This window comes from Pan paniscus, chromosome 13, assembly GCF_029289425.2.
Source record: "Pan paniscus chromosome 13, NHGRI_mPanPan1-v2.0_pri, whole genome shotgun sequence".
In the NCBI taxonomy this organism is placed as follows: Eukaryota; Metazoa; Chordata; class Mammalia; order Primates; family Hominidae; genus Pan; species Pan paniscus.
The window spans coordinates 21,557,704-21,569,808 of NC_073262.2; the positions used below are offsets into that span (position 1 = coordinate 21,557,704).

Here is a 12,105-nt window from a genome sequence, read left to right on the forward strand (position 1 = left end):
GGGAGTCTGGGGCCCTTGAATGTCATTCTAAAGGATATTGGTCTTTTGCACTCACCAGATTCTCATACCCCTTTTGTTTGAGCGTGGAAATGCCTGGATAATATTTCTAGTTAATCCATAGATTCTGAGTATCCTTTCTGCTACTATAGAAGACTCTCCAGAATGGATTTAGGTGGCATAATTTAAACACTCTGATGGCTGCCTCTGGAGTGTAGATGCTGGGTTAGGATCCTTCAGTGCTCACAAAGCACTCCTAGAAGCCAGGCACGGTGGCTTACACCTGTAATCCCAGCACTCTGGGAGTCCGAGGTGGGTGGATCATGAGGTCAGGAGTTCGAGACCAGCCTGACCAACATGGTGAAACCCCATCTGTCTCTACTAAAAATACAAAAGTTAGCTGAGCCAGGAGAATCACTTGAACCCAGGAGGCAGAGGCTGCAGTGAGCGAAGATTGCGCCACTGCACTCCAGCCTGGGCAACAGAGCAAGACTCCGTCTCAAAAAAAAAAAAAAAAGCACCCCTAGAGTGCAGATTGCTGATTTCCTCTAAGCTTAACCACTCCCAGGGTACATATTAAAACCAGCTTATGCACCCTTGTTTGTTGCAGTGTTCTTACTGAATTATTTTTAAGTAATAACAGATGATAGAACCACTTCCACTTCCAGCTCTTCCTGGACTCCAGCTTGAGGACTTCACAGCCCTCCCCCAATGAGAAGCATGGGGACAGAGCTCTTTGTTAAGATTCCAGGCCTGGGGCTGAGTGGCCCCTCTCCATCCTCAGGTGGGCCCTGTCATCCCAGGACTCTGAGTGTGATGGACTCAGCAAACCTCTCCCCCCAGTCTCTCTCAAAAGGGCTGCTCTCATGAGTCTGGCCCCTGGGAACTCATATCTTCACCAAGACTGCCCATGTGCAGGGCCCCTTGGAGGCCAAGAGAAGCCTGGGAAACTTTTTGTTTGGGCTTTTAACAAGTTTTGTAAGAAAGGGAAGATACACCAAAACAGGGTCACAAAAATTGTAGTGCTTTAAGAATGTTCACATGTAACAAATAAGAACTTTTTAAACACATGCATGACCAGACACAGTGGCTTACACCTGTAATCCCAGCACTTTCAGAGGCCAACGTGAGAAGACCCTTTGAGCCCAGGAGTTCGAGACCAGCCTGGACAACATAATGAGACCCCATCTCTACAAAAAATAAAAAATAAAAATTAGCTGGGCATGGTGGTGCATGCCTATAATCCCAGCTACTCAGGAGCAAATGCAGGAGGTTTGCTTGAACCCAGGAGTTCGAGGCTTCAGTGAGCTATGATTGTGCCACTGCACTGCAGCATAAGCAACGCAGAAAGACCCTGTCTCAAAAATAAAAAACAAAAAACCAACAACAACAACAACAAAACACAGGCAAACACAGTGTACCCTCATCAGGAGAGAATGTCTAAAGTCTAATTTAGGGCATTGAAGAATGTCAGTCCTCAAGCAATGGGACTTCCAAGCCCCTGGGACAGACCCAGCGTCTGGCCTAGACTTCAGAAACCAAAGGTCTCTTAACCTTCTCCTGGCCCAGGCAAAGCCCAGATCCCCAGAATTCAAAATTCTTGTGTCCCTTTCAAACAAAGGAAGGAAAAACACCTTTCCTCAGAGACCCAGCTGACATATCCACCAGATGATCCTGCCTCACAGGGATGGCCTTCTCCTGTCACTGTCAGAGAATTCCCACCCTCGACTTCCTTTTCATCTGCCCAGGCGTGGATTGGAGGCTGTCTTAGTCACGTTCTTTTTCCTGACTTTCTGATGGTCCTCTGGGCCCCTAAACCAGTGGCATGTAATTAGAGAACCTTTAGGAATTGGTGCCTGACTTAGCTCGATTGAATCACAGGACTAAATTGAATTAAACAAAAAGCACTTGCAGTAACATTCAGGACTGTGGGGAGGGGGCCCTAAAGGATGCTAAGTCTCGGGCTGGGGTGGGAGGGTACTGCAGGTATTGTTCCTAAGGGGGAAAGTGGGGACATGGGGCTCGTTTTATAATTCTTGAAATGGTGTGTGTTATGTTTATTATTCTTTAAATGGTGTATGATGTATTTCAAATATTTTGAAAAGTTAAATATAGGATATCTCCTCAAATTCTTTTAGGAACAGATGAAGTCTACATAAATGAGGTGAATATGCAAATAAATAAAGCCGTGTATTTCCTCTAAATACTTCTTTTTCTCTCCCAGCATCTGGTCAATGTTTCCAATGAAGACACACGTGTTCATATTTTACCCCCGCAAACCAAATACTTTGAGATCAATTATGTAAGAAAGGTAAGCGTCATTGGTTTACCTGTTCTCCCACGGTGTGGCTGTCTGCATCTCAGGCCTGTGTGGGGTGGGTGTGTGGTGTGTTGTCACCCCCGGTGCTGCTCTCTGTGCAGTCCGGGGCTTGTCCCGACAAGATCCCACCTGTCTTCCAGGAACACCACCTGGTCCCTGGCTTGTCCCTCACGGTCACCGTTACATTTTCTCCAGATGAGTGGCGATACTATTATGACTGCATCCGTGTTCACTGTAAGGTAGGTCTCTTAAAATTGCTTTTTTTTTTTTTGATGGTGGGTTAAAACTTACATTCTCAAGGGTGGCAGAAAGAGAGGTGGAATGACCACTGAGAGCTTTCTTGGCCCAGTACCGGGTGTTCCCCAGGTCACCAGTGTGACTGGCGTGCAAAGCTTGTTGCCCAGTGACATGGCCCAAGATGGGAAAGTGTTAGGCTGCAGAGGACCTGGACAGAGTCAGGAGACGCGGTTTGCTGCAGGCTTCCCACTGCCCTGTGCCTAAAGCTTCATCTATCATGTGGTGCTGGCAGTTGCCGAAGCCTTTTCAAATAACTTCAACATACTCCCTTAAATGCTAGGTTGAAAAATTAACAACCATCCAAGTTATGATTATAAACACCAGCCACTGGCCTATGCCTGGGAATGTCTGCAGAGGCAGCCCTGGTGCAGGGGATGGGGGTGGTTCCAGGAGGTGGGGACTGTTTGAGTTCTTCTGAGCCTTTCCTAGGTCACCTAATTCATCCTTTGGCCTCCAGCCAGAGCTGCCGTCATTCCTTCTCTTAAAACTGTCCCCTCTGCCCCTCCCTTTGCTCTATAGTCCAGACCCCAGTCTTCAGCTTGAGAAGCCGTTAGGTTAGCTAAATTATTGATGTTTCAAAACCAAAACAGAAGAGTATACATTAGTAACAAATGAGTTTCTACTTTTTTTCTTTTCAAGCAAATTTCCTACAATCTGTACAATAAGGTGACTTGCCGTGAAAGCATTTCACTTTTTCTTTCCAAAAAAGTTATAAAAATTTGCAGAGTTAACTCTTATAAATTGTTAGTGTTGTCTCTGACTCACTTCGTCATATTAGAGATGCATTTCCATAGGGGGAGGGAAAGAACCTTAGACCCAACATACCCACAATAGTATTTTAGATCAAGAAGCACATTTCCTTAAGAATATGGTAGACCATTATTATTTTTTTGGAGTTTCAATTAAAAAAAATAAAAATGGCCAGGCGCGATGGCTCATGTGTGTAATCCCTGCACTTTGGGAGGCCAAGGCGGGTGGATCACCTGAGGTCAGGAGTTTAAGACTAGCCTGGCCAACATGGTGAAACCCCATCTCTACTAAAAATACAAAAAATTAGCCAGGCCTAGTGGCATGCACCTGTAGTCCCAGCTACTCAGGAGGCTGAGGCAGGAGAATCACTTGAACCCAGGAGGTGGAGGTTGCGGTGAGCCAAGGTTGCACCACTGTACTCCAGCCTGGGCAACGAAGCGAGACTCCATCTCAAAAAAAAAATAAAAAAAAAAAAACAAAACCAGAATATTGCTTTCAGATGGAATATTCTGCATTGAACAGAAGAAGAATGCCTAGAACAGGTGTTGTATAAAATGCCAGGACACATTTCCTGTTACTACCAAATAATGCTAATAATAATACCTCACTTTTATGCAGTACTTTTGACATTTTAATGCCATCATCTGCTTTAATTCTTAAAAATGCCTTTAAGGAAAAATGTGATTATCTCCATTTTGCAAAGAAAGAAACTATGCCTGGAGAGGTTAAAAGTCCTTCTGAAGGTTAACGTCATATGAGACAAGAAGCAAGTTTCTGTGCCCTCTTGCCAATACATTGTTTTCTATTCTGTGCTGTCTGAATCAGACGATTCTGTGCTGGTTTCTCTTTTTCTTGGGCCACTAAAGATTGTGTTTCTTTATAATTTTCTGAAATAGAAGCAGATAGATTACTGTCTTCATATCTCTATGAGGCGTCATTATCTTTAGCTTCCTTGGATAATAGCGAACATCATTTCGATAAAGAGTACTTAAAATTTTCTACGCTTTGTTTATGGCTAAGAAAACTCAGTATGTCTAATGTTGTAGTTAAGCGCTGAAGTTTCTAAAGGAAATATTTTTTAACGATGAAAACAAGATAAGAAATAAAGCATCTACAAGTTTGTCTAAAAGTTGTAGTCTTCAGAATGTTAAACTTGACTTTTTCTGGTTAATTTTAGGGAGATGACACTTTGCTTGTTCCTATTCATGCCTATCCGGTCATGAACTCACTAGACTTTCCTTCATTTATAAATCTGTCAAATGTTCTACTTGGTGAAAGGTGAGTTACCAAAATGTCAACAAAATGTATAGGATGTGAAAAACTAAGAGACACTCATACAAAACCTTAGACTTTTGTTTTTCCTAATGGAAGTTCATCCTTCCACCTGAAATAGACTGGACTTGTCATTGTAAAAGGCAAAAAAAAAAAAAAGCAAAAGCAAAAAGCAAACATGCGTCAAAAGATCATAAGCAAGAAAGGGAATTTATTGGGTCAATTAACTGAAAGGTGCAGTCCGGGTGGATCTTCAGGTGCCTCTGGATCTAGGGATTTAAATCCGGTTGCAGGAGCCTGACTCTCCCCATATCTTAGTTCCACCATCTTGCGCTTCATTCTCAACAGGTCCCCTTCATGGGGGCAAGACAGCCTCCAGTAGCTCCAGACATTAGCCTGGGGATGAGGTGATTGGAGAGGGTGGAGGTGTTGGGGGCATTCAAGCAAAACCCCAGGACTGAGGCTTATCAGACCTCATATACCCATCCATTAACCAATCTGTTTTTGAGACAAAGGCAAAGACAACAGAATTTCACTATAGGAGCCAATGCTCAGATTCTCTCCTTTTTTTGGTGAATGATTCCAATGTAATTTAAGGAATGTCCTGTTCTTTCAGTAAATACTAAATGTCTGTCCCTAGATGGATATTGAGCTGATAGATATTGATATATAGTTGCCCTTCAATATCCATAGAGGATTGATTGGTTCCAGGACCTCCCACAGGGTCCATGGATGCTCTAGTCCCTTATGTCAAATGGCATAGAGTGGGCCTGGTGGCTCACGCTTGTAATCCCAACACTGTCGGAGGCCGAGGCAGAGGATGTCTTGAGCCCAGGACTTTGAGACCAGCCTGAACAACAAAAAAGACCCCATCTCTACAAAATAAAAATTTAGAAGTTAGCCAGGTATGGTGGTGTGTGCCTGTAGTCCCAGCTACTTGGGAGGCTGAGGCAGGAGGATTGCTAGAGCCCAGGAGTTTGAGGCTGCAATGGGCTGTGATCACACCACTACACTCCAGCCTGGGTGACAGAGTGAGATCCTGTCTCTAAAAAATAAAAAATAAAATGGCATAGTATTTACATATAACCTATGCACATTCTCCTGTATACTTCAAATCATCTCTAGATTACTTATAATGCTACTACAATGTAAACACTATGTAAATAGTTGTCATACTGTATAGTTTAGGGAATAATGACAAGGCAAAAAGTCTATACATGTTCAGTACAGAGATAGCCATCCACTGCTTTTTCATATATTTTTGATCTGTGGTTGGTTAAATCCATGGATATGGAACCCTCAAATGCAGAGGGCCGAGTGTATAATGGCCATGCCAGTTGTTAAAATATTTAAGTACTTCTGTACTGGTTGGAAAATATATACTGTCCTGAGTCCCCTATCCCTCCACCCCACCTACCTGGACCCTCCCCTGCCCCCACCTGCCTCCTCCCCATTGATGCAGCAACTAAGGGGTTAATACCTAGCAATTTAGGAGTGGAGGAGGACATCTGCAGGACCTGGTTCCAGCTTTCTACAGTATTCACTCTGATTGATTGCTGTCTGTGAAGTGCTGATGGGTTGATATTTTGAATATCACTCATGGTGAAAAGAAGACTAAATAAAGGCTCCAGTTCCGGAGGCCTCAGAGTCTAATGGGGATAGGACCATGTCATCAATTAATCACTCCAGTTGCTAAGAACAACTCATACAGGAGGTGACAGCTGGGTTATCCTCCAAGGATGCCATGGGCTGGGGACAAGAGGATGGCACCGCAGGCAGAGAAAGAGCCTCTGCAAAGGCGTGATGGCAGCAGAGAGCATGGACTCCATCTTGCAGGTGATGAATGGCCACTGGGAGATTTTAATCCACTCAGTAGCTGGTAAATGCCAGATCCCTCTAGATATAGGGCCAGCAGGTAGATAAAGACTGTGGGCTTCAGCAGGCTTATGGAGGGGAAAGCAAGGCCTAAAGAGCCTGCAGGCAGCACTGAGCAGGGGACTGTAAGCTGCTGATGACCGGGTGGATCAAGTTAGAAAGAGCAGCCACAGAACCCTTTTAGTGGTGGTGGAGGCTTATGGACCGTGCATATGAGCTTTGAGGCCCTTCTTTTTCAGTACAACCTGCTGTCCTTGAGTGGAACTCCAAAGTTTAGATCTGGAACAATTTCCTTGGTTCAGCTGATGCGTGGCCCTCCTCTCTGCCCCCTCCAGAGTGAGACAGTAAGCTTCTCACTCACTCTCTCTGCTTACTTTTGTTTTTATAAAGCTCTTTAAAAATTGTAAAATAAATAATACATATAAAAGAATCTATAATAATTTGCACAGTTTGAATAATAATAATAACAATGAATACTGGTTTTAAGGCATGAAATATGACCATTACCTTTGCAATCACTCTACTGAATCTTGTAGTAACCATTCCCTGGGTTTACTTTAGTAGTTTTGATGCATGCACATGCACCCCTAAATCATACATTGTTTAGCTTTGCCAGTTTTTGATCTTTATGTAGATGGACTCCTACTGTGCAAGTTATTTTGTAACCTGCATTTTTCATTCAACATTATGTTTTTGTGGTTCAGCCACATTATTATACACAGTTGTAGCTCACTGCTATATACTGTCCACTGTATGAATTCACCACAGTTTTTTATCCACTCCACTGCTGATGGACCAATGGGTAGTTTCCACTATTTTGTTTTGCTTTGTTTTGTTTTTGCTATGCTGAACATTGCTGGCATATATCCTTGTAAAGTACATGGCTCCTGTACACATGTTCTAGAGCTTCTCCGGGGTATATACCTAAATGGGGAATTGCAGGTCACAGCACAGGTTGGGTTACTATGTAATGGCAGTCTGTTTTCTAAAATGGTTGTAGGCCTTTACACACCCACCTGCATTGTGTGAGGATTTCTGTTTCTCCTACATTGTTGCTAACAATGGGAACTATCAGACTTCTGCATTTTTGGTGACTTTTACATTCTTCGCCCCGTGCTCTTCCATTCTCTCTTTATTTTCCCCAAAAAATTCTGCAAGAACTCCACCACAGTATTTCCTCCTTCCCACTCACCAACCCTTCCTGTGTTCGCTCGCTCCTCCTCAGTATTAAATGGTCTGTACAGGGACCCCAAGAGTTTAAAAAGGTGAATCCTTCCTTGCAGGGTCCACTCACTCTCTGAATTTTGAGAACAGATATTTCCTTTGAGTGGGCAAATGTAGCAATTTTTATCAAAGTTGAAGTGGCAGAAAACAACTAACTCCCTAGTTCATTAATTCTTTTTTATTTTCTTCTTTTTTCCCCTCTATAAATTACTTTTTGTTTGGATCATAAGCCAGGCTTATGAGTTGAGAACAATGATTTATAAAACTGGTGAAAATAATATGCCTAATAATGCAGACATCATCCTTGGGCTCTTAATACAAAAATCTACCAACCTCCCTAGAGGCTGTTCCCAAGCTACTTTGTATATAACACCATTCATTTGTAACCAGAATGAAAATTTCAGCTAAACAGTTTATTTAACTGTGTTATTGTATATAATGATGTGATATTTTTTAAAAATCTTTCAAAAGATAAGCACGCTACTGTTTTCCTCCAGGCATTCTGGCAGCAGGCATAGCCTTCCAAGACTTCATGCCCTTAACATAATGGCTTATAATCAACTTTTAACTACTCAAACTGTCCTATGCTACATTCAATCCAAAATGTGTGGTAACAGGACAGGGGGCGACTACTGGAAAATGTTTTCAGCTAAAGTGTTTTCTATTAATCCTAGGCTACCCTGGGGTTGAAGGTATCATTTGGGTGGGCTCTTTATTCAGTATTCATTCAGTCAGTTAACAAACCTTTATTGAATGCCTTCCATGTGCCAGGCAGTGTTAGGTTCTGAGGATGCAGAGATGATCAAGACCTGGTACCATGACTAAATAGACAGTTTCCATTCCTAATGCAGCGTATGCTGAAAAGGGATGACCCGGCTTGGTTGAGGTCAGTTGGGGGCAGGTAGCATGAGGAGCTCAGGCAACACTTCCAGGAGGAGGACATGCCTGAGCTGAGTTTGGAAATTTGACTAGAAATGAGCCAGCAAAAGGAGGGTGTGGAGTAGAAAAGAAGAGGGGGTGTTCCAGGAATCATCATCTGTAGAAAATATTAAAGCAATCAACTCTACTAAAAGTGAGTCGGCTTTTGCATGTTACCATGCACTAACAATTCTGAATATTGCCAGTGATAAAAATACTCCTCCTGCAAGGGTGGACTTGCTCCCAGCCACCGCCTCTGATGCATGAGAAGCTATCTCCTTAAATGCCAATCTCACCTTTGGTCTCCTAGCTTGCCACTCTCATTTTTGTTCGTGTCACAGCACTTTGTTTCCTGGGAGACCCATCGAGCCATCCTACTCTGTGCTGACTGCGGTCCAGCCTTGGTCCTTCTCTGCCTTAGCATGAGCACACCCCATCCCCTACAGACATGAGCACCCTCAACGTGGCTCCATTCCTTTCTGCAGGGGCAGTTTGTCATTGGATTATGGGCCTAGAAATGTGCACCTCTGAGTGCTGCCTCTTGGCACGTGTCCCAGCTACCTGGCAGCTTCTGAGCCCTACCTCACTGGTCTTTCCTACCCGCACACCCCACTCAGAGGCAACTCCTGGGTCAGTGCCTCTTTTGGCTTAACCGTCTACTTGTCATGGTGTCTTTCAGAGATGGGACCTCTGACCATGCTTGCAGGGTTTTTTTTTTTCCTTCTAAGTTTTAGATTTTATTTTTATTGTATTGTATCAAAATATATGTAGCATAAAATTTACCATCTTAACCATTTTTACGACTATTTATCTTACCATAATAGGGCCTGGAGATTTTTGAAGACTTTATATTCTTATAGCAGTTTTTAATTCATAGCAAAATTGAAAGGAATGTACAGAGATTTCCCATATCTCCCTGCCCCAGGCATGCAGAGCTTCTCCTTATCAACAAGCCCCACCCAAGTGCCGTATTTGTTACAATCAATGAACCTACATTGACACATCATTATCACCCAAAGTCCATAGTTTAGGGTTCACTCTTGGTGCTGTATAGCCTATGGGTCTGGACAAATGTGTGGCATGTGTCCACCATTGTAGTATCATACAGAGTATTTTCACTGCTCTAAAAATCCCATGCTTCTCCTATTCATTCCTCCTCCAACCCCCACAACCCCTGGCAACCACTGTTTTTTTTTTTTTTACTGTCACCATAGTTTTTCAGAATGTCATATAGTTGGAATCATATAGTATTTAGTCTTTTTCTGATTGGGTGCTTTCACTTAAAATATGCATTTAAGTTTCCTCCATATCTTTTCAGGGCTTGGTAGGTGATTTATTTTCAGAGCTGTATAATATTCCATAGTCTAGATGTACTACAGTTTATTCATCCACCTACTGAATGGCATCTTGGCAGCTTCTAAGTTTTGGTAATTATGAATAAAACTGCATTAAACATCCATATGCAGGTTTTTGTGTGGATGTAAGTTTTCAATTCCTTTGGGTAGATACCAAAGAACATGATTATTGGATTGTATGGTAAGAGTATGTTTAGTTTTAAAAGAAACTACCAAACTATCTCCCAAAGTGTCTACAGTGATCTACTCTGATGATTTCTTTTAATTGGTGCAGTTAGACTACTGATGTTCACAGTGATTACTGATATAGTTCTATTAATATCTACCATATTTGTTAGTTTTGTAATTGTTGCCCTTGTACTTTGGTTCTCTTTTTATCTTCCACTATTTATCTTCCTGTGGTTTTAACCATGTATTTTATGTGATTCCATTTTCTCTCTTTTCTTTTAGCATATCAGTTATATTTCTTTGTTTCCTTTTTTTAGTGGTTGCCCTAGAGTTTGCAAAATGTATTTACAACTAATCCAAGCCACTTTCAAATAACACTGTACTGCTTCACAGATAGTTTGAGTACCTTAAGATAGCAAAATAATCCTAATTTCTTCCTCTCCTCTCATGTATAATTGCTGTCACTCATTTCACTTATATGTAAGTATACATTAGCATTATGTATACACATATCTGTGACTATTTGAACATATAAGATATATACATAAGAACACATAATTGAAGTCATTGTTGCTATTATCCTGAACAAACTGTTAGCTGTTAGATCAATTAAAAATAAAAAATAAAAGTTTTAATTTTACCTTCATTTTTTTCTTCTTCAGTGTTCTTCCTTTATTTTTATTTTAAGTTCTGGGATACATGTGCAGAATGTGCAGGTTTGTTACATAGGTAAATGTGTGCCATGGTGGTTTGCTGTACCTATCAACCCATCACCTAGGTATTAAGCCCAGCATGCATTAGCTGTTTTTCCTAATGCTCTCCCTCCCCGTGCCCCCCACCTCCCGACAGGCCCCAGTGTGTGTTGTTCCCCTCCCTGTGTCCGTGTGTTTTCATTGTTCAGTTCCCACTTATATGTGAGAACATGCAGTGTTTGATTTTCTGTTCCTGTGTTAGTTGGCTGAGGATAATGGCTTCCAGATCCATCCATGTTCCTGCAAAGGACATTATTTCATTCCTTTTTATGGCTGGATAGTATTCCATGGTGTATATGTACCACATTGTCTTTATCCAGCCTATCATTGATGGGCATTTGGGTTGATTCCATGTCTTTGTTATTGTGAATAGTGCTGCAACGATTGTTCTTTCTTTATGGAAGTTCAAGTTTTGACCCATATTATATTAATTTTCTCTAAAGAACTTCTTTTAATGTTTCTCGCAAGGCAGGTCCACTGGCAACAAATTCCCTTGGTCATTTTTGTCCGAGAAAGTTTTTATTTCCCCTTCACTTTTGAAGGATAATTTCACAGGGCACAGAATTCTGAGTCGGTGGGTTTTTTTCCTCTTAACACTTTAAATATTTCACTCCACTCTCTTCTTGCTTCCATGGTTTCTGAGGATAAGTCTGATGTAATTCTTATCTTTGTTTCTCTACTGGGAAATTTTTTTTTCCCTCTGACTTCTTTCAATTTATTTATTTATTTATTTATTTATTTATTTATTTATTTATTTTTGAGATGGAGTCTCGCTCTGTCACCCAGGCTGGAGTGCAGTGGCACAATCTTGGCTCATTGCAACCTCTCTCTCCTGGGTTCACACCATTCTCCTACCTCAGGGACTACAGACACCCACCACCATACCCAGCTAATTTTTTGTATTTTTAGTAGAGATGGGGTTTCACCGTGTTAGCCAGGATGGCCTTGATCTCCTGACCTCGTGATCCGCCCACCTCGGCCTCCCAAAGTGCTGGGATTACAGGTGTGAGCCACCGCACCCGGCCTTCTTTCAATATTTTTTTTTCTCTCTGGTTCTCTGTAGTTTGAAGACAGTATGCCTAAGTGTAGGGTTGTTTGCCTTTTTTTCTTTTCTTTTGCATTTATCCTCAGTGGTTTGATGTATGACATTCATTTATGAAAATTATTAGGCATTGTT

The 12,105-nt window shown here is 41.9% G+C and overlaps 1 protein-coding gene across 19 annotated transcripts in view; it reads left to right on the forward strand.

Annotated features, from left to right (window-relative positions):
• CFAP221 (cilia and flagella associated protein 221) overlaps positions 1 to 12,105 on the forward strand; it is a 119,189-nt gene that overhangs the window by 13,064 nt on the left and 94,020 nt on the right. For 18 of the 19 annotated variants that reach the window (XM_057301386.1, XM_034953950.2, XM_034953951.3 and 15 more), the window contains 3 exons: positions 2,222 to 2,308; positions 2,458 to 2,556; positions 4,542 to 4,642. In XM_057301386.1, the coding sequence (XP_057157369.1) occupies positions 2,222 to 2,308; positions 2,458 to 2,556; positions 4,542 to 4,642 (287 nt within the window). The remainder of the gene's footprint in view (positions 1 to 2,221; positions 2,309 to 2,457; positions 2,557 to 4,541; positions 4,643 to 12,105) is intronic. The other variant, XM_034953954.2, reaches the window with a different exon arrangement.